Source organism: Peromyscus leucopus, chromosome 16_21, assembly GCF_004664715.2.
Source record: "Peromyscus leucopus breed LL Stock chromosome 16_21, UCI_PerLeu_2.1, whole genome shotgun sequence".
NCBI classification, from domain to species: domain Eukaryota; kingdom Metazoa; phylum Chordata; class Mammalia; order Rodentia; family Cricetidae; genus Peromyscus; species Peromyscus leucopus.
In genome coordinates, this window is record NC_051084.1 from 9,447,466 (window position 1) to 9,468,617 (window position 21,152).

The window sequence follows — 21,152 nt, forward strand, 5'->3', positions numbered from 1 at the left end:
GCGCCCTGCTCCCCTCCCGGCCCGCGCACCCGCCTGGGGTCCCGGGACGAGGGTCGGGGTCTCACCGCGCGCCGCCCCCAGGCTCGCACTCCATGCGGTATTTCCTCACCATCGTGTCCCAGCCTGGCCTCGGGGAGCCCCGGTTCATCGCTGTCGGCTACGTGGACGACACGCAGTTCGTGCGCTTCGACAGCGACGCGGAGACTCCGAGGATGGAGCCGCGGGCGCCGTGGGTGGAGCGGGAGGGGCCGGAGTATTGGGAGGAGGAGACGCGGGGAGCCAAGAACGCTGAGCAGATTTTCCGAGTTGACCTGAAGACCCTGCTCGGCTACTACAACCAGAGCGAGGGCGGTGAGTGACCGCGGGTCGGAGGTCACGACCCCTCCACGTCCCTACGTCCGGTCCGGAGTTGCCCGGAGTCCCGGGTCCGAGGTTCGGGAGGAGATTCGGGGACCGGACCCGGTTTCCCTTTCGGTGTAGGGGAGTCCCGGGTGGGCGGGGCTGACCTCGGGTGGGCGGGGCTGACCGCAGGGTCCCCGCAGGCTCTCACACCATCCAGTGGATGTTCGGCTGTGACATGGGGGCAGACGGGCGCCTCCTCCGTGGGTACAGTCAGCACGCCTACGACGGCCGCGATTACATCGCCCTGAACGACGACCTGACGACGTGGACGGCGGCGGACACGGCGGCGCAGATCACCCGGCGCAAGTTCGAGCAGGCTGGTTATGCAGAGATACGGAGGGCCTACCTGGAGGGCGAGTGTGTGGAGTGGCTGCGCAGATACCTGGAGATCGGGAAGGACGCGCTGCAGCGCACAGGTGCAGGGCCGCGGGCAGCTCCTCCCTCTGCCCTGGGGTGGGCTAGGTCCAGAGGAAGAAGAAACCCCTCAGCTGGGGTCATGCCCCTGTCTCAGGGCAGACAGTGTCCCTGGGTCTCCTGATCCAGCATGGCAGGAACCGCACTGATCCCCAGGCTCAGCCTTCTCCCTGGACAGCTGCAAATCTGTCTCAGAGGAGGGAGAGGAGATCCCGACCTAACCACAGTGGCTCCTGCAGTCTGCAGCCGCTGTCAGCCATGGCCTCTCCAGGCCGGGGTCTCTGTCCACACCAGGGTCTGTGGAAACTGAGTCCTGTCATCTGAGTGTGTCAGCCTTACACGCCAGGACCGGAAGTCTCCTTTCCTGATGGGAGACATGGACGCCCCTACCCTAGGCTGGTTCCACAGTTTCTAGAACTTTCCAAAGATACTTTCTCCCAAATACCTGTGGCTGAGGTTTGCACCCCTCACACTCCAATTACGTCTATTCCCAGAATGGCCACCTGAGCACTTATGGTGTGCCTTGGACAAATACTAAATTGTGGGGGGCTTTTTCTTTCTTTTTTTTTTTCCTTCCTTCCTTTTTTTTCTTTTTTCTTTTTTTTTTTTTTTTTTTTTGAAGTTGTCATTTTGCTTTTAGTCAGTTTTTTTTATCCCCCTCACTGGGGTGATACTGTTTCTCTCTCTCCCCCTCATTTTATCATCTGTATCCGTCTCCACAGGAGCCAGGGGAACTGCTAATCTGGATAATTAGACAAGTCAGTGTTTCCTTTACACTAGAAAGGTTCCTGTGAGCTTAGACTATTTTCTGCCATATTAACATCCAGAGACTCCTCCTCACTCGGCCCAACAAGTCACAGTGTTGCCCCAGTGGATTAGGAATTGAACTTCCTCAGAGACAGGGTCTTCTGCAGCTCCAGGACAGGAGTGACAGGGACAATCCACACACCCCTGTGAGCACCGCTGTGTCCCAGGGAGTGCTGCCCTGGGCTCCACAGCACACTTCCAGGGGTCCTGGTGACAATACCTTGTATCTTGTCCCCCAGAGGCAGGGCTTGGGGAGTCATTTTCTCTGGCTGAGTGTCAGAGGTTGACCACATTTCTGCTGCACACTTTGGTGATGGCTCTTCACTTGGACAGACAGTTATGCTGGTCAACAAGAAGGCCACAGTGGTTGTGCCTCAAAGGTGGAAGCAGGAGTTGGTGGCACCCTTCATGTAGGCCTTGTACCTGATTTTTTATTTTGATATCAATTAATAACATATATAAAATATTTTCCTTTCATTCTTTTGCTACCTAACTAATGCTGTAGAACATCACATGAGGAAGACCATGCTGACCTGCTGGCTCACGTGGATTCCCTCTTAGCTACTGAGTCCCCCAGGAAAATGTGCAGTTCTGTGATGAGGGGACCAGCTCTACCTGAGGTCACTAGTGTGATGACAGAATTGTCCAAACAGACACAGTTTAGTGTCAGCATTGGTTTAACTTTGTCTTTGCAGATTTCAGTTTATCTTGTTAATTGTGGGATTTCTTAAATTTTCCACACAGATCCCCCAAAGGCACATGTGACCCATCACCCCACACTGAAAGGAGACAGCACCCTGAGGTGCTGGGCCCTGGGCTTCTACCCTGCTGAGATCTCCATAACCTGGCAGAGGGATCAGGAGGAACAGACTCAGGACATGGAGCTGGTGGAGACCAGACCTTCTGGGGATGGAACCTTCCAGAAGTGGGCAGCTGTGGTGGTGCCTTCTGGGGAGGAGCAGAGATACACATGCCATGTGTACCATGAGGGGCTTAAACAACCCCTCACCCGGAGATGGGGTAAGGAGGGTGTGGGTGCAGAGCTGGGGTCAGGGAAAGCTGGAGCCCTCTGGAGACCCTGAAAAGGATCAGGGATGAGAGCTGGTGTCATGACCCCCGACTTCCCTTCCTGTCCTTCCCTTCCAGAGCCTCCTCAGTCTACTGTCCACATCTGGGCAATCATTGCTGGTGCAGCTGTGATCATTGGAGCTCTGGGGGCTGTTGTGTGGTGTTGGAGGAGAAACACAGGTAGGAAAGGGCAGGTCTGGTTCTCTCTCAGCCCCTTTTAGAAGTGTGCTCTGCCTCACTAATGGGAAACACCCACACCCCTCATTGCTCCTGTCTCTAACCTGGGTCTGCTGTCAGTTCTGGAAACTTCCTAGGGTCGGGGTCTTCCCTGGTCTCTCACAGCTTTTCTTCTCACAGGTGGAAAAGGAGGGAACTATACTCCAGCTTCAGGTAAGTGTGGGGAGCGGGATTGTCCCTGAGGCCCTTGGAGTGAAGCTGGTTTTTGGGGAGCTCTGCCAACCCATAATACCTCCTCCAGTGAAATCTTCTAGAGGCCATGTTTTCACCTTCCTGTGACTATATGTAATTTTACCCTAGGCAGGGACAGTGCCCAGAGCTCTGATGTGTCTCTCCCAGGCTGTAAAGGTGACACTCTGGGGACTGATTTGGGGAGGGAAGTGGACATGATTGGGGTTCAGGGACTCCCAGAATCACCTCTGAGTGAGTGGTGGGTGTTGGGATGTTGTCTTCACAGTGATTGTTCATGACTCTTGTTTGTAGCGTGAAGACAGCTGCCTGTCCTGACAGAGTGACAGAGATGTGCTCAGGTCTCTCCTGTGACGTCCTGAGCCCCTCAGTTCACTCTCAGCAACAGTGTCTGATGTTCCCTGTGACCCTGTGGGCTCAATGTGAAGAACTGGGGAGCCCGGCCACCCCTGCACACCAGGACCCTGTCCCTGCACTGCCTGTGTTCCCTTCCACAGCCAACCTTCCTGGTCCAGCTGGCAGGAGGGGACATCTCCATCCTTTCACCTCCATGCTGCCCTGAGCTGCAGCCCCTGACTCCCCACTGAAAATAAGAATCTGAATGTGAACGTGGTTGTTCACGTCCTTGATCTGACTTGTGGATTGATGAATAAATTAAATGATTGAAATACTTAGAGTTTGTGGAGGAAATAAATGGCAGCATGGAGAACCTTCCAGAATCTGTGTTCATTATGCTGTGTGTATCTGGTAGACAAATTGAGGCTGTGGGAGCTGAGTGTGAACAGGACTGTGCCCAGGTGGAGCTCAGTCCATTGTTGGCTGTGACATGGTCACTCCTCAGCTCTGTCACCTCCTGGCTCTGTTCTCTTCATCACTTGAACCACATGCTGAGAGTCTGTGATCACAGGGACACTGGGATGACCAGGGCCTTGTCCTGTGCCCAGGATTGTGAACAGCCAGGGCTGCTGTGACAGGTCAGACTGGGCTCTGACCTGGCCATGGCTCTTCACCCCATCTTCTCTGTTTATTTCTTGTCTTTTTAGTTTGTATGGAGGACTAGGCCTGTTCTTGCTCCTGTGAGTGGTCCCTGCCTCCTTATCCCTTGGGGTCCCTGAGTGACAGCATTAAGAGGTGTTTGTCCATCTTCGTCTCCCAAGGCCCAACTAAGCCACTGCACTCAGGAGACTGTGGGCTGAGAAGATGAACTTCAGTCTCCTGGGCTCCTGCCTCCTTCCAGGCCCCTCCCTGAGGTTCTCTCCTTCCCCATCTTTCAGAATCGAACCCGGGTTGTAGGATGGGCAGAGAGGAGGGATCCACAGGTCTCATCTCAGTCTCTCCTGTTGGAGCTGGGTTCTGCCCAAGGTCCCCTCTCCTTCCTGGCTCTGGGAATCCTGGTGCTGCCCCCAGTGGTGATTCAGGGATTTACAGGCTGAATCTACTCTAGATTTAAGTTTATTTAAAAGAAATGATCCCAAGGACTGAAGATTTGGCTGAGGAGTTGAGATCACTTGCTGCTCCTGCAGAGGACCCAGGTTCAAATCCCAGCACCCACATCATGGCTCACACCATACATATCTCCTGTTCCATGGCTTCCACTGCCCCTGTGGACACCAGATAGGCACATGGTACAAACACATACACCCAAGAAAAATACTCATAGACATACAATTAACGAACCTCCTATAAAATAGATTGTGGGAACACCAGAGATGGAAATTACTTCACCCCTGCTCCAGGTTCTGGACCCAGCAGTTTTCTCTTCTAGGTTTGTGACCTCCAGTCAGGAGCTTCAGGAGTTTAGCTGAGATGTTTGAAGACCAAGAAGGTGACAATCTCTGTCGTGATGCAGCCGTCTTTGTCTTGTGAGGGATGATGACTTCCAGTGTGGGACCCAGCAAGCATTCACACTCAATAAATGTTTAATGAATGAATAAAAAATAAATAGGATCATGGATCAAAGACAGAAAGGCAGGTGGAGAGGGAGAGAGGGCTTTGCTGAGGGGAAGCTCAGGTGACTCTGACCTCAGTGTGAGGGGACCTGGTGCTGCACCCGACACACCAGCATGTGGCCTGAGGTTGTATTAATCAAGGGAGCTTCTGTAGAAGAGGGAGGTGAGGGTGTGAATTTTCCTCTAGACTGAAACATCCCTGCTGGAGCCAGGAGGAGCTGAGGAGGCTCAGGAAGCACAAGAAGCTACAGGTTCACGGAGCTGACACAATGTAGCACTTCCCTCTCAGGGTTAAACCAGCTGCAGTTCCTGAGGGAGAGGAGACTGTTGAGTGGAGCTGCTGGGAGCTGTGCAGGGGACTGCAGTGATGCAGCTGGGTGAGTGACATGCACACTGGGGTGGGTATCTCAGTGGTTATCCCCTGACTCACCCAGGCTCCTGTGAGTGACCAGTGAGATCAGTGTTCAGCAAGCTGACCCTGGATGGATGTTTTCCTTGGTCAGCTGTCACTGCCTCCATCTGGGGTGGAGGAAATCCACTCCTCAAGCAGGGGACACAGCAGTGTCCCTTGTGATCAGTCCACGGAGACTGTTCCAGATGTGAGATGAAGTCCTGTTTCTAAGACACACTGGGAAGTGATACAGAATTGCTGGTCTCCTGGAGCAAGCACTGTGGTGGGAAGATGCCTGTGATACAGTGTAAGGGAATCAACAAGGATAGGTTGTGTGGGGAGGTGAGGGCAGAAGGGAAGGTGTCCAGAGTGCAGGGGAGAGGAACAGGGTAGAGAGCTGTTATTTTTTAGATTTTTTTTTAGTGTGGCATACTGGCACATACTTTATTCCTAGCACTTTGAAGGCAGTGGAAGGTGAATCTCTGTGACTTCAAGTCTAGCCTGGTCTACGTATTGACACCATCTCAAAATTTATTTTTTTAATTATGTTTGTGTGAATTACTGTTCTGTTGCTGTGATAAAACACCATGACCAAAGCAACATTTAGAAGGGTTTCTTTGGGCTACAGCTCCAATGGATAAGAGTGCATCACAGCAGACAATCAAGGCCAGAGTTGCAGGCATGGTGGGGGAGCAGGAAGCTGAGAGCTCACATCTTCAGTTCCAAACAGGAAGCAGAGACAGCAACATGGAGGCAGATGGTTTGACTCTCACAGCCCCTCCTCCCCAGTAACACACTTTCTCCAGCAAGTCACAGCTCTTAAACCTCCACCTCCCCAAACAGCACTGTGGTGTTATTGTGCTCCTCAAAATATTGTGCACTCTAATAAACTTATCTGGGGTCAGAGAACAGAACAGCCACTAAATATAGAGGCCACAAAATAGTGGCACACACGCCTTTAATCCTAGCCTTCCAAAGGCAGAGATCAACCTCGATCTCTGTGAGTTCAAGGCCACACTGGAAACAGCTAGGCATGGTGACTTATAGAAATATGATTAGAACTAAAAATTCTGTTCTAAATGTATTTTATTAATTTTTGTCAAAAGATATATAAGACTTTGGAGTTATATAAATGACACATTTCAGATTTCATTCTCTGGCTAACTGGATGCTTTGTTGAGGCTCCAAGGATTCATAATTTTGCTCTGATAAAGTTCACCACTGTTATATTGCTAACATGTCTAAGATTTTGTCTAATAATAAGGTTCTTATAAGCTTCAGGAGATCATGCCGGCAGCGGCAGCAGTGGTGGCGTGAGATCCACATTTGCCAACACCCACAAACCAAGAAGGAATGGGAGGAATACAACCTGACTGCAGTTTATATCGCCCACTTACAAATTTTCTTTTTCTTCTCTAGGGGTGGGATCAGACTGCCCACAATTCCAAAATTTATTGGAGGGAGAAAAGCACAGGATGCCCCTATTCCGATTGCACAATTCATGATGCCATTTCTCCTGCTAAGGGACAGGTAACTGGGAGAGAATGGAATGGCCCAAGCCAAAACGCTGTCTTCTTTTCCCTTGTGGCTGGAATTTCCCTCACCACCTCCCTGGTCTCTGCAGGTCTTGGCAGGAAGAGCCCTGGGTCACTCACTCATAACCACAGCTCTCCTGTCCCAACAACTTCAGGTAGCAATTGGGGCTTCTGCAGCACCCCTGTCCTCCCCCCAGAGGCAGCTAACCTCCCTTGCACAGGTTGCCCCACAAACCGACGGGCCTTGGACCTGCGGACAGCAGAAAAGGGTGGGACATGCCTTTTTCTGAGGGAAGAGTGTTGTTATTATATTAATGAGTCTGGATTGGTAGAAACCCAGATAAATAAGCTACATAAACTTAGCCTAGAGCTACATAAGCAGTGATTCTCTGCCACGGCAGATGACTGGTGGAGATCATCCATGTTCTCCCTTTTGATTCCTCTCACAGGACCATTAGTCAGCATTTTGTTATTGGTAACTTTGGGTCCTTTTGTAATTGGCAGTCTAACCCGATTCATGAAAAAACAAATAGACTCCCTGGCATCCAAACCTATTCAGGTCCATTATCGTCGGCTTGATCTTGCTGATCAAGGCCACTCAGAGCCTTTCAGCGATGACTGTCCTTTGGGAACTGCATGAAAACCCAGAAACATGCAAGCTTGCCCCACTTGGGAAGAGCTTGGGTACCAAGGAAGGTGTGAGGCCAATGGCACTGCAAGGGGAGGACCAAGCTTTCTGCCTCTGGGTCCCCCAGGAATATCCCTGATTGCATAGGGGTTGGTGTCTAAAGATGAATACATCCAGGGCCCCTCCTCCAGCAAAAGACACCTATAATAAACCAGGAGGATCAGGGCAATGTTTCCCCTCCTTGGTTAACGCCCATCACCGCCAGGCCAATTTGTAGCGCCACCTTGGACCTTCATAAATAGTTAAAAGGGAGGAGATGACGGGAGCCATAAGCCTAAGCGACCCTTGACACACATGCTGCCATATTTGGGCTTCTCTCCTCTTTTCTTAGATCTAGGCCTTGCTTAAGTCTCCAGAGCACCAGAAACCTCTTCCCACAGATACCAGAACCTCTTCTCAGATATCAGGTGAATGAGCTGCAGCTAAGCAATTAGGCAGTTAGACAAGGGTAGATAGATAACCTTCAGGGCAACATTTCCTGCTGGCCGAACAGCCCATAATTAAGTCCCTTCCTGCTTGCAACCCCCATTACTAAGTCCCTTCCTGCTCACAACCCCCTTTGCCTACTTACATATGCCTTGAGAGTAAAATAAAATTTTGGAGCTTGATCAGATGTCCTGTCTTGCTCTCATTCTTTGTGTCTCTTGTCCCTTTCATTCGCCGGCCCTCCCTTTAGGTCCTTGTTGAAGACCCTGCTGGCCGGGAAACCCAAGGCAACGCTGCTACTCATCAGGGCAGTAAACGCCTTTTCTAATGTCAGGGTGGCCGGCTCTCCTGTGAGCCAAGTCCAGGAATGCAGAGAACCTTCAAACGCAAAAGTCCAAACCCACTGGTCTCCAAGGGAACCATCGAGACAGCTCAGGGGGTGAAGGGGCTTGTCCCCAAGCTTCATGACCTGAGCTCGTGAGCTCGATCCATAAAAGCCACATGAAGGGAAGAACCAACTCCCAGAAGTTATCCTCTGAGACTCACACTGGCATCATGACACACCCATCCCCTCACAGAATTACTAAATCAATGTAACAAAAATCAAAAGAGGAAACAAGATTTCATGTTGAAGAACAGGGAAAAACAAGTGCATACATTGTGTCTAGTTTTCCTCCAGACTTTCAGTGGGTGAATTTGCCTGTGTCCAAAACCCACAGTGTGAGGAGAAACCGTCAGTACTTAAAGTTAAGCCATACAAAGATAATCAAGGAAAATGTTACACTATTTTAGATGTTTATAGTATTACTGTGTGTTTGTGGTGTGCAAATGAGGGCATGCACCGCTGTGTGTGTGCATGTGTGTGTGTGTGTGTGTATGTGTGTGTGTGCATGTGTGTGTGTGTCTGTGTGTGTGTGTGTGCATGTGTGTGTGTGTATGTGTGTGTGTGCATGTGTGTGTGTGTCTGTGTGTGTGTGTGTGTGTGTGTGTGTGTGTGTGTATGTGTGTGTGTAGTCAGAAGAGAACTTGGGGAAGCCAGTTCTCTCTTTCCACTGTGGGTTCTGGGGACTGAACTCACGTGGTCAGACTTGGTGGCAAACCCTTGTACCCATGGAGTCATCTCTCCTGCCCATTCAGTGTGCCACAACCCTAGTTTTGGAGGTGTTCAGGAACTGAACCCAGGGCCTGGGGTGTACAAGGTGGGAACTCTATTCACTGAGCCACATTCCCAATATATGGGGGGAAAATCTCAAAGGACACGGTTTTGTGGTTATTTCAAAGGCTAGCACTAAAGCTTTGGGATAAAGATGTAATCAGAGGCCACAAATTAAAACATAGACATGGGTAGAGTATAAGAAGCACTTTGTCAACACACCCAGTTGAGCTGGGGACCTTCCAGGAGAACCACGCCACCTGGAAAGTTCCATGTATGAGTTGTGTTCACATTGTGTTGGTGCTGGAGGACATCAGACCTTCCTGTAGAGTGCACACAGTGGGGACAGACTCCTTCTCTTTGATCAGTGTGTACATGGCTTGGACTCTGACCCTGAGAACACACAGCTTCTCCTTTCAAACTCTCTCTGCAGGGGGTCGGGGGTGTTGGTGGCTCAGGCCCTGAGTGAGGCCCTGAGCTGCAGAAAAAAGAACCACAGGAAACTCAGAATGAAAATGAAGATGATGTCACTTCCAAGGATAAGTATGGAACTGGGGAGATTGCTCATGGATAAAGAGTGCTCACTGTTCCTCCAGAGGACCTGGGTTAGGGTCTCAGCTCACACCCTCCTGTAAGAAGAGAATATGCCGCCCTCTTCTGGCTTCCTGGGGCACTGCATTCACATGGTTCATGGACATACATGCTGGCAAAACTCCCATACACATAGAAATAAATATTTTTTAAAAGAAAGAAAAATAAACGGAGGGAAATGAGATTTCTCAAAGACAGACCTCCCTGAACAGTACTGGGGGGCGTTACAGCACCAGGGGTCACCTCCAAGCGCCTTCTACAGGACTCCAGTGTCCCCTGCACTAGATGTTCACATTGGTCCTGGAGATAAGCAAGGAAAGGGGAAATTGACACAGCTCCCCCTGCAGAGTGGCCCCAGACCTGCTGACCTGTGTGCCTGTTTTCTTAATCTTGCAGTAGCCCAGGTTGACCTTGAATTCTTGATCTTTCTGTCTTGACTCAGCATGCCAGGTGCCAGGATCGTGTGTGTGTGTGTGTGTGTGTGTGTGTGTGTGTGTGTGTGTGTGTGTGAGAGAGAGAGAGAGAGAGAGAGAGAGAGAGAGAGAGAGAGAGAGAGAGAGAGAGAGAGAGATTCTCCACAACTGGAGACTGTCATGTTGAGTAATGATCTGGGGAGGAGCTTGAGGAGAAATCTTCCTCTGCAGTTGAGTTTCAGCCTGGAGATCACAAGGAGTCGAGCAAACCGCAAAACAGAGTTTTCGGGGCTGAATGGAAAGTCCCTCTCTGCTTAGGGATGAAGGGGCATGGGCGACACCCCCCTGCCTCCCCATCATTCAGAGATCACAGGGGCTCAGGTGGGCAGGAACCTGGACCAGCTCCGATCCTGGGTCCTGCTGCCCCCTGACGGCCATTGGTGGAATCGCGGCTTCCGAGGGTCCCGAGACCCACAGGACAAAGTTAAATGTCCCATCAGCCTGCAGGCTGCAGAGTCCCCAACTGCTGGCGGGTTCAGGAGCCTCCCAGGCTGTCTGGACCACACTGAAGAACAGGCTGTCCTCTCACAGCCCCTCACATCACAGCGTTAGCTTCCTTCTCTTTAGTTGCTGACATGGCCCGGGATTTAACCCAGGGCTTCCTGCATGTTGAGCGCGTCCTAACTGAACCACACTTCAGCCCACTAACTGAGTTTGATGTAACTCACCCAAAGAGAGGGTCCCCGGTTTCTTGTTGAACACCTTTTATCCCAGCCATCAGGAGACAGAGGCAGGAGCATCTCCGAGTTCCTGATCCACACAGCAAGTTCAAGGACAGCCAGGGCTATAAGGAGAGACCAGAACACAGGGGTCCCCAAGACTGACACCTGGGGAGGGGCTGGAGTAGGTAGTAAGGTGTGGTGAGAGAGAAAGGACCATGAAGGACTTCAGGGCCGGGTCTGGGGTGAGCTTGTGTCCCCCGCGCCCCCTACCCTCGCCCCGCACAGCCTAGTACTGTGACGGGTAAGTCTCAAGGAACCTGGGAGCCAGAGAGAGACTGTAAACGCTGAAACTAGGCCCAAGGAAGGGGAAAAATGGTGGAGGACAGTGCAAGGTCCATAAGGACAGCACTGACTCCGCCCACGAGACACGTGACCCAAACAAGAGTCTTCCTCCTTCCTTTCCCTTCTCTGGGCTCCAACATGCCAGACCCTTAGGTGCACTGGCTCACAGCCGCCACTGGCCGAGGACCTGAACGTGATGGGGTGGAGGACATGATGCTTCTTTCACCTGAAATTTCCCCCATTGTCTAAGGAACCTATAGACTGCTGTCTGCCTGGCGAGCTTCCTGCCACTGAACAACATTCCCCACCCCCACCCACTTTTTTTTTTTAATTTCTAAAGATTTATTGATCTCATGTATATGGCAGTCTAGCTGCAATACACATTCATGCCAGAAGAGGACACCAGATCCCATTATACATGGCTGTGAGCCATCATGTGATGCTGGGAATTGAACTCAGGACCTCTGGAAGAGCAGCCAGTGCCCTTAACTGCTGAGCCATCTCTCCACCAGCACTTTTACTTTTAAGACCTGGTCCAGGATGGCCTTGAACTGACTCTGTAACCCAAGCAGGTTTTCCATCCCATGCCTCAGTCTCCCAATTAGCTGGGATTACAGGTCTACAAACCACACTGGCTTTTAAGGTTTGGTCAGGGTTGCTGGATGGTGGTGGCTCACGCCTTTAGTCCAAGCACTTGGGAGGCAGAGGCACATGATCTCTGTGAGTTGGAGGCAGGCCTGGCCTACAGAGTGAGTTCCAGGACAGCCAGGGCTGCACAGAGAAACCCTGTCTTGAAAATCCCCAAAATATTTGGTCAAGGATGTTTTTCACTCTAGAGAGTGGTTCTCAACCTGTGGGTCACGAACCTTAGGGGGTTGAAAGACCCTTTTATAGGGGTTGCTTAAGACCATCAGAAAACACAGATATTTACATTAGGGTTCATAACAGTAGCAAAATTGATTATGACTTAGCAATGAAAATAATGTTGAGGTTGGGGTCACCACAGCTTGAGGAAATGTATCAAAGGGTGGCAGCGTCAGGAAGGTTGAGAAACTCTGTTCTGCAGTTCACTGGGCACATCAGCAGGGCAGCAGGAAGGGCCACATGGAAAAGACAAGACGGATGCTCTGGAGCCAGGTCCACCCCGGCCCCATATGGGTGCAGGGGGGCAGGCCCTCCCCTCAGAGGAGCCGTGACAGCCACTTAGGGGCTCAGACAGACAATCCCAGACGTGTGGACTTTTCCCATGGTAGCCTCAGGACAGGGCCCAAAGCTGTCCATGTCCCCAGGCCTTGTGACATGTGCCACCTTCCTGGAGAGCCACAGAGCAGCCCCTCCTGAGCAACCCAGCCACCCTGGGTCAGAAACAGTGACGGACCGAGGTGACCACCCCGCCTTCTTCCTCATGCCCCCCAGGCTGGGAACTGGAGAGGTCTACAGGAAATAAATGCCGGAGAACTCGAAGGCATCAGGACAAACGAAGGGACGCTGTCACAGTACATTAAGTGCTTATTATTGCCTACAGACAGACAGACAGACAGCCTGAACCCCCAGCCAGGAGGTGATGGGTTAGTGTGTGTGTGTGACCAATGCTGCCTCTGGGACACACACAGGAGGGGGAAGGATATCAGGTGAGGAAGAGTCAGGGTCAGGATGGAGTTGTCTGTGTAAGATAAAAGGCTGGAGCTTGGCCGGGCGGTGGTGGTGCATGCTTTAATCCCAGCACTCAGAAGGCAGAGCCAGGCGGATCTCTGTGAGTTCAAGGCCAGCCTGGTCTACAGAGCAAGATCTAGGCACCAAAACTATACAAAGAAACCCTGTCTCAGGAAAAAAAAAAAAGCTGAAGCCTTTAGGCACCCAGACCCGGGGCTCGGTGACCTGTCCAGGGCAGGGGCATCCCTCTTGGCTGCGATGTTGCGGAATCGGAGAACGATGTGGATACAGAGGAAAACAGCAATGGCGTCGTAGCAGTCGGCCAGGTAGGACTCCAGGTGCTTCTGTGATACAGCAACAGGCAGGCAATGGAATGTCAGTTTGCTGTTCGGGTGGCTGTGAGCAAACGGATGGACATTTCTACGGGACAAAGCCCTGGCTAGGGAGACCCCTCCTTCCCTGTCCACAGGCCCCTCCAGGGGCCCTGACTTGCTCACAGGCCTCCACTCTATAAGTTCCTCACAGCAGAAGCCAGGGCTGAGCTTGGGATGGAGGTAAAGGGCCAGGATTTAGAGGTGTTGCTCTCTGCTGTGGAAAAGCAGAGGAAGTAACAGGATCCCCGAGTTCTGAGGGCTCCCTAGGGGGTCATGTTGTGAGATAAAGGTTTACACTCTTTAGAACGGGACACCCCTGATTTTAATACTGCTGCTTGTGACCCATTGGCTATGGATGAGCCCTGAGAATGGAGGGTAAAAGACAGAATCCGGGGCTTACCAGAGTCATGGCGAGTGTGCGGCCCATGACAGCATGGAACAGGTCATGAGCATCTGGGCCAGATACGACAAAGAATTCACAGATGAAAAGATATTCACGGCAGGAATTGTCGAATAGGGCGTAGTGCTGACTGCGGAAGAGAGCCTCGAACGGATACTATGGGCAGAGAGAAGGGTGGGGTTGGACGCTGGCCCCGTGGATGTGGGGCCTCAGCACATCTCAGGATACGAGAGCTCAGAAGACCCCACACACCTGACCTGAGGCTGGGAGGAGCGCCCTGAACAGGCACTGAAGAGGGGCACAGGACACAGGAACGCCCTCCCCACCGGCTGCTGCTGACCACACATCCTCTTCAACCCCTGACAGTCACCCCATGAGCAGTCTCCCTCTGTGTGCCTCAGTCCATGGCTCCTAGCCCCCCACATCACAGCAGGCCAGGGGCCCCAAGTCCCCACCTGAGGGGATTCAACCCCGACCACAGAGGGGTAGGCTCGTCCTACCCTCTGCTCTCCACGCTGGGCAGTGTGGGGCACCAGGATGGGGGCCTCGAGTTCAGTGGGGGAGATGACAGCACCCCGGGTCCCCAGGGTGAAGATGGTGTTCCTGCTTCGGAGGGACGGCTTCGAGAAGAATCGTGACCAGGTCAGAGTCAGGGAAATCACCGAGATCCACCACACCAGGCCCACGGAGCCAAGACCTGAGGGACCCCAGAAGCTAACTATGACCGGGACACCCCTTTCCAGAACCAGGGTCTTGCCTCATCTGACCTGTAATGGGCCTCAGGGAGTCTACAACCCTCTGGGAGGGGATCTGGCTCTCACATCCTCAAAGAGTCCACCCCACAGAGAGGGTGAAAAGCAGAACCCTTTGGCTGGGGCCAGGCACCCCGCCTGTGAGCATAGCCTGAGGTTCCTTGATCCAGGACATCTTTCTTCTCTCTCTCTTTCTTTCTTTCTTTCTTTCTTTCTTTCTTTCTTTCTTTCTTTCTTTCTTTCTTCTTTCTTTCTTTCTTTCTTTCTTTTTTCTTTCTTTCTTTCCTTCTTCTTTCTTTCTTTCTCTCTCTCTCCCTTTCTTTTTTTTTTTTTTTGGTTTTTCAAGACAGGGCTTCTCTGTGTAGTTTTGATGTCTGTCCTGGATCTCGCTCTGTAGACCAGGCTGGCCTTGAACTCACAGAGATCCACCTGTATCTGCCTCCCGGGTGCTGGGATTAAATGTGTGAGCCCCCACTGCCCAGCTGATCCAGGATATCTTTCTTTGCTGTGTCTTCCACACCCATTAGATCGTCTTTCTCGGCAACTTCCTCGTTCTAGAGAAAATGACAGAGAGCTGAACCATGGCTTCTCACCACCAGCGGGTAGGGAGCTCCATCCCTCCTCCAAGCCACTATTAGGGGCACCTCTCCCTGCCTGGCTCACCTGCACTTTCATGAGCCGCCCCAGGTAGGAGCGGAAATAAGACAGGTAGATCTTGCTCAGCGTCTCCACGTATTCATCCCTGATCTCCTTGGCTGTTGCTCGCTCGTTGCCCAACAGGAACTGATAGAAAAACCTGGAAGGGCCAGGGCGAGTCAGACCCCTGGACGTCCATGCTGGCTGCTGAGAAGCTCACAAGCCACCCAGCACCTGTCCCGGGGTGGCGACCTGTACTTCAGCAGGGCTGTCTGGGGGATCTGATAGTTGGTCATGGGCTTTCTGAACGAATAAATCTTCTGGAGGATGAACTCGTGGATCTTTGTCACTGCCTAGATGTGGGGGACAAACAGGCCATGAAGTTTTGGGCTTTTACCCTGTGGAGAAAGTTAGGAGATCACAGACGTGAAGGTAAAGGTAATGGAGAGAATACTTTGGTTGTTTTATGTTTTGTTGGTTGAGTCAGGGTCTCTCTGAGTAGCCCTGTCTGGTCTGGAACTCAGCCTGTAGTTCACTCTGTAGAACTCACAGAGGTCCCCCTGCCTCTGCCTCCTGAGTGCAGGGTAAAATCGCTTACCACCAGGCCCTGCCTTATTTTTTCAGGTTGTTTTTCTTTTTTTTAAGTATGGAATGCTTTATGAATTTTCATGTCATCCCTTACACAGAGGCCATGCTAATCTTCTCTGTACTGTTCTAATTTTAGTTTCTATGCTGTTGGTTTTTGAGACAGGGTCTCATGTATCTCAGGATGGCCCAAACTCCCTTCGTAGCAGAGAACGACTCTGAAATTTCCGATCTTTCCTCTGCCACTTCCTGAGTGCTGGGACAGCAGACAAGGGCCATCACATCAATGTCTGCAGGGCTGGGGAGGGAACCCAGGGCTCTGTGAACGCTAAGCAAACACTCTACCGATGAGGCACATCTCTAGCCTCGTTAGATTTTCAGGGGAATAAGAGGGCCCACATGCACCGCCCGGAGGGAAGCAGTGGGGGTCGTGGGAAGTGACCCTAGGGGTCCACTCCCCACCTTGACCCGGAGCCGGTCCAGCACGCCTCTGACATCCGCACAGGCAGCTGTGCCTCTGGCCTCCTGCTCCCTGACTGCGGCTGCCTTGGCGTCCAGCTCCTACAGCTGCTCCAGGAACCTGGCCTCTGTCACTGGAGCTTCCAGAATTGCTCTGAGGAGCAGGGAGGACAGGGTGATCAGAAGGGACCCTCAACAGTCCTGAAACACCCGAACCACACCCCTCATAGCTCATGTCTTTCCTACCTTTCTCCATGATCTCATACCCTCATTATATGCACCAAGTTTTCAACCCCTGAGCCCCGCCCCCCACAGGTTCCCACTACACACCTGACCTTGGATCACTCCTAACCTATGTCCTATCCTGTGGTGGCTAAAGAGGGTTAGGAGTTATTAACCCATCCATTGATTTCTAGAATGCACTTCTTTTTTTTAAACAAAATCCCGGTCTGCAGTCCAAGCTGGTGTCTTGCAGCAATCCTCCTGTCTGGACCTCCCGAGCCTGAGATTACAGGCATGAGTCAGCACACCGGGTTTCTAGACTGCACCTGACAAACCTCAGCCTAGACCTGTGTTGTAAACTGGGTAGGTATCCCAGCCCAACCACCTGCTCTGGACGGTATGACCCTCCCAGCCAGCAACTCACGTGACCAGAGTGGAGGGCACCACTAGCCCATCTACAAGTTCCCCAAGTCTCCCCCGAACTGCCTGTCGGTTACGAAGTCGGATATTCATGGCTCCTGACTGCTCCTGCAGGGTCCGGATCTCAGAGCTGATGGAGCTGAGGTCACTCTGAAAAGCTCCCAACATCTGCTCCATGTGCTACAGGGAGGGCAGAAAACACTGTGGGCATGCACAGGGTTGACGGGGACAAGTGTGCCACCAAGTGTCTGGGTGAATACCCCAGTCAACAGCCCAGGAGGGTGGGAGATCTTCACTTGCCCAGGGACACAAACTACTAACAACAACAAAAACAGGAGCAGAGGGTGTGATGGGTCCGAGCTTGTCAGGGGCCACAGCCAAGGGCCACTGACCTCCAGGACAGCATCGCAGGCTGTGATCTGATTGTGCAGAGACACTATGTTCTCACTCTCTTGGATGTCTGAACCACAAAAGTCAAGGGCTTCATGGTGAACATGCAGCTCTGCAGACCAGCAGCACCTCCTCCTGAATTCTCCCCAAAGTGACAGAAACCCGAGAGATGACATTCCATTCAGCTACCTGCATCAGACCTCCACGAACCCCATGTGGCTCCCCTCTGCTAAAGGATACAGTCCCGGATCGATTTCTGCTCAATCTGCTGCAGCTCCAGCTCCACCTGCTTCGAATAGTGTCGCAGATCCACACCCTGGGGAAATGACCATGAGAAGTCAGGACGAAGTCACAGGCAGGCCAGAGGGGATACCAAGGTGACATTCGAGGGGAAGGTGGGGGCAGATGGGCATAGGGGAGAGCCTCACCGTTCTGAGAGCCTCCTTCACCAGCTCATCCTCCAGATTTGCCTGGATGTGAACTGGAAAGAGACATTTATTGGATGCCCCAATGTTAGAGAGGAACTTTGGGTGACTGTCCAGGTGGCCTGATGTCCCTGTCATTAGGTAAAATTTCACCCTTCTGGGGTCTTTGATGGACTTGAAGACTAAATAGTTATAACTATAGTTTTCCTTACTTATAATAGAAAGTAAATTAGATACAAAACTTTAGAATCACTAAGATAGACAATTAAGTACTTTCTCTAATTTGCCAAATGCAAATGGATTAGATAGTGTAATTCTTACTTAATAACTGTTTTTATTGTATATAATCTCACTATGTTAAAGCTAAAACCTTTTTTAATTAGACAAAAGGGGGGAAATGCTGTGGAATAATCTGTAATGATTTGTCACTCAAATTGGTTTAATAAAATGCTGACTGGCCAGTAGCCATGCAGGAAATAGAAGCAGGGTGACCAAATGAAGGATGATGGGAAGGTGAAGGGTGGAGTCAGGAGTCACCAGCCAGATGCAGAGGGAGCAGGAGATGAATGTGCCACAGTAATAAAGGTACCACTATGTGACAGAGTATAGATAAGGCATATGGGTTAACTTAAAATATAAGAGTTAGCTAGTAACAAGCCTGAGCTACTGACTGAGCCTCTATAATTCACATCCAGCCTCTGAGTCAGTTATTTGGGGCAAGGCAGTCGGGTCAGGAAAAGCGCAATTTACAACATTCATTTTCCTAACAGGCCACTTGCTTCAGGATAGTGGAGAACATAGTAAACTAGTAGATTCCATGATCATGGATGACCGTCCCACTTCTCTGGCTGTGAAGTGAGTTTTTGGTCAGAAGCAACACTGTGTGGAATACCATGGCAGTGGACAAGGCATGCTATAAGTCCATGGATGGTCGGTTTGGCAGAAGCATTATATGTAGTGCAGGTAAATCCATAACCAGAATAAGTATGCACTCCAGTAAGGATAAAGTGTTGTCCTTTCCATAGAGGAAGTGGTCCATGGGGTGTGGAATCTCTCTGCATCTAAGGAAAGCAGCTGAGGCCTGTCGTGTGTATCGGGGTGTCCCTGCATGGACGACCTGAGAGGCTATTGTGTGAATGATAGTCATGGGCACCTCTCATGGACTGGTGCTAAAACTCTGTGGAACTAGCCTGAGAGAGAAGCGTGTTGCAGTAAACAGAGCTGAAAGGAGTTGGAGATCTGAAGAGTGTTTTAACATCAGAGATGGAGATACAGATTTGGAGTTTGCCACCTGGTTTTTGGTCTTGCTTTGCCCAAGTATTTCCTCACTATGCTCCCCTTCCTTGCTTTTGGACTGGTAATGTATTTCCTGTGACACTGTGTGATGGAAGTATGTGATCTGCCTTTTTAATTTCATTTTACAAGGAATTACAGTTAAGAGATTACCATGAGTCGCAGAAGAGACTTTGAACTTTGGACTCCTAGACAGTGTTGAGACTGTTACAGACTATGGGGACTTTTGAAGTTGGACTGAATGCATTTTGCATTATGATATTGCTACAAGACTATGGGGGCCTAGGTATGAAATGTGGTGGTTTGAATAAAAATGACCCCACAGGCTCATGAATTTGGATGTTTGGTCATCAGGGAATGGCACTGATTAAGATTAGAAGGTGTGGAGTCAGTGTGGCCTTGTTCAAGGACATGTGTCACTGGTGGTGGCCTTTGGTTTTCAAAAGCCCAAGCCAGGCTTAGTGGCTCTCATTCTTCCTGCTGCCTAAGGATCTGGATGTAGAACTCCCAGAAACTTCTCCATAACCATGTCTGCCTCCATGTTGCCAAGGTCTCCATCATGATGATAATGGACTAAACCTCTGCAACTGTGAGCAAACCCCAATTAAATTCTCTCCTTTACAAGATTTGCCATGTTCATGGTCTCTTCGCAGCAACATAACACTGGCTAAGATAGCTTCTTATTTATTTCATACCTGGAAACACCATCATTAATCCAGCACCAAAAGTCCATGTGAATCATGCCACCATAAAATTAACTTTGCCTGTGCTGACCATTACAGTAACTATGATCACCTTGTCTCTAGCAATTCCATGCTGCCATTTGGACCCTGATACCTTTGGACCCAAGTAAACTCATTCCCTTTAATTCATCCAACTGTGCAGCAGCATCTCAGCCCTAAGGTCTGGCTCAAGGAAAAGGGTGACAAGAAGACTCTGGAAACGTGCTGGTGCCCCCTCATCGTTTTGTGTCTTACAGAATCAGTGAAGAGCAGGTCTTCTGGGCCTTCCCCTGGTGGAGGAGTAGTTTGTACAAAGCACACACACTCTAGCATTGCAATTTCCCTGAGCCTTAGAATCCCTTCATCATCAGTAAGCCAAGGGATATCAGGCATCTCCAAGTCCTTATCAGTAAGCCATCTTTGACAAATGGTTCAGACAACCATTTCATTCTTTTGACAACTTTATAAACCGTGGGAGCTTCCATATTCAATCTAGAATCTGAAATTAGAGGGCCCATATCAATAAACTCAGTCTGACCCAGTTTTAATGTTCCTTCCACCATTATCCCACACCCTAAAATCCATTCCCACACATATTCCCCAGACTTCTGCTGGAATGAATTAGCAAAGTCATTAAACTCTTTAGCAGTGTAGCGCCCTCCTCAGGCACTAAGCTTCTCCCTTCTACCTTCCCCAAAGATCCTGCTTTGCCTGCAGTCTGGTGAAGGTCTAGAGGCAACTGTTGGTGGGATCTGAGGGAAATCAGGATTGTCTTGCCTGGTATTTCCTTCAGAGAAAGTCACCACTGGCTTAACACACAATGAAGGATTCATTTGTTCAGTCAAAGTTCTATTCAGAATGTGGGGCTGAGGGTAGAGAGACTACTTCCTCCGGTGAGATAAACCCTGAGAATCTGAGGGGTCAAACTTCTCAGCTTCAGTAGGGTCCTGCCACACATCCTCATCCCAAGTTACAGGATCTCATTCTTTACCAATTCATGCCCTTTCTTTAACAGCTGATACTCTTCATGGCTGTGACTTGAATTTTCACTGTCTTCCAGCCAACCTTAAAATGAGGGCTTCTATTTGATTTTCTGTAACTTGAGCTCTGTGGTTGCTGGAGAGAAGATTCTTTCCAGGTCACACTTAGAAACCTCTAGACTGTTTATTCCCATCAGGAGCATGTCAATTTTATCACTGTGTTAACTGTTGTCTTCCACTGTATTCTGAGTATCTTAGTTTGAATTTTTATTGCTGTGAAGAGACACCATGACCACGGCAACTCTTATAAGTAAATATTTAATTGAGGTGGCTCCCTTACAGTGTCAGAGGTTCAGTTCATTATCATGATGGGAAGCATGGCAGCATGCAGGAGGATGTGGTGCTGGCTGGGGCTGAGTCCTACATCTTGCAAGCAACAGGACTTTGACTATCACACTGAGGGAAGCTTGAGCAAAAGAGACCTGAAATCCTGTCCCATAGTGACACACTTTCT

The 21,152-nt window shown here is 50.6% G+C and overlaps 3 protein-coding genes and 1 non-coding gene across 7 annotated transcripts in view; 1 reads left to right on the forward strand and 3 right to left on the reverse strand.

Moving 5' to 3' along the window:
- Window positions 1–17,756, reverse strand: part of LOC114687930 (vacuolar protein sorting-associated protein 52 homolog) — a 93,869-nt gene extending 76,113 nt beyond the window's left edge. The window contains exons 1-2 of the mRNA XM_037199742.1: window positions 17,647–17,756; window positions 17,459–17,534 (exon numbers count right to left, since the gene is read on the reverse strand). The gene's annotated coding sequence lies outside the window, so the exon portion shown is untranslated. The remainder of the gene's footprint in view (window positions 1–17,458; window positions 17,535–17,646) is intronic.
- Window positions 1–21,152, forward strand: part of LOC114687933 (H-2 class I histocompatibility antigen, Q10 alpha chain-like) — a 77,303-nt gene that overhangs the window by 232 nt on the left and 55,919 nt on the right. The window contains exons 2-8 of one of the 4 annotated variants that reach the window (XM_037199764.1): window positions 82–351; window positions 543–818; window positions 2,368–2,643; window positions 2,770–2,871; window positions 3,049–3,081; window positions 3,229–3,276; window positions 3,412–3,836. In XM_037199764.1, the coding sequence (XP_037055659.1) occupies window positions 82–351; window positions 543–818; window positions 2,368–2,643; window positions 2,770–2,871; window positions 3,049–3,081; window positions 3,229–3,276; window positions 3,412–3,416 (1,010 nt within the window). In that variant the 3' untranslated portion in view covers window positions 3,417–3,836. Of the gene's footprint in view, window positions 1–81; window positions 352–542; window positions 819–2,367; window positions 2,644–2,769; window positions 2,872–3,048; window positions 3,082–3,228; window positions 3,277–3,411; window positions 3,837–21,152 lie in introns of those variants that run through there. The other 3 variants (XM_037199765.1, XM_037199766.1, XM_037199763.1) reach the window with 3 other exon arrangements.
- On the reverse strand, window positions 12,824–17,017 carry LOC119086751 (vacuolar protein sorting-associated protein 52 homolog). Its single transcript, XM_037199771.1, is given in 8 exon segments — window positions 12,824–13,324; window positions 13,755–13,910; window positions 14,255–14,388; window positions 15,003–15,060; window positions 15,170–15,302; window positions 15,395–15,495; window positions 16,190–16,340; window positions 16,833–17,017. Coding segments are annotated over 8 exon segments (1,101 nt in total). The 5' UTR covers window positions 17,006–17,017; the 3' UTR covers window positions 12,824–13,129.
- Window positions 15,783–15,893, reverse strand: LOC114687937. Its single transcript, XR_003733730.1, has one exon. It is a non-coding gene; the product is annotated as a U6 spliceosomal RNA (small nuclear RNA).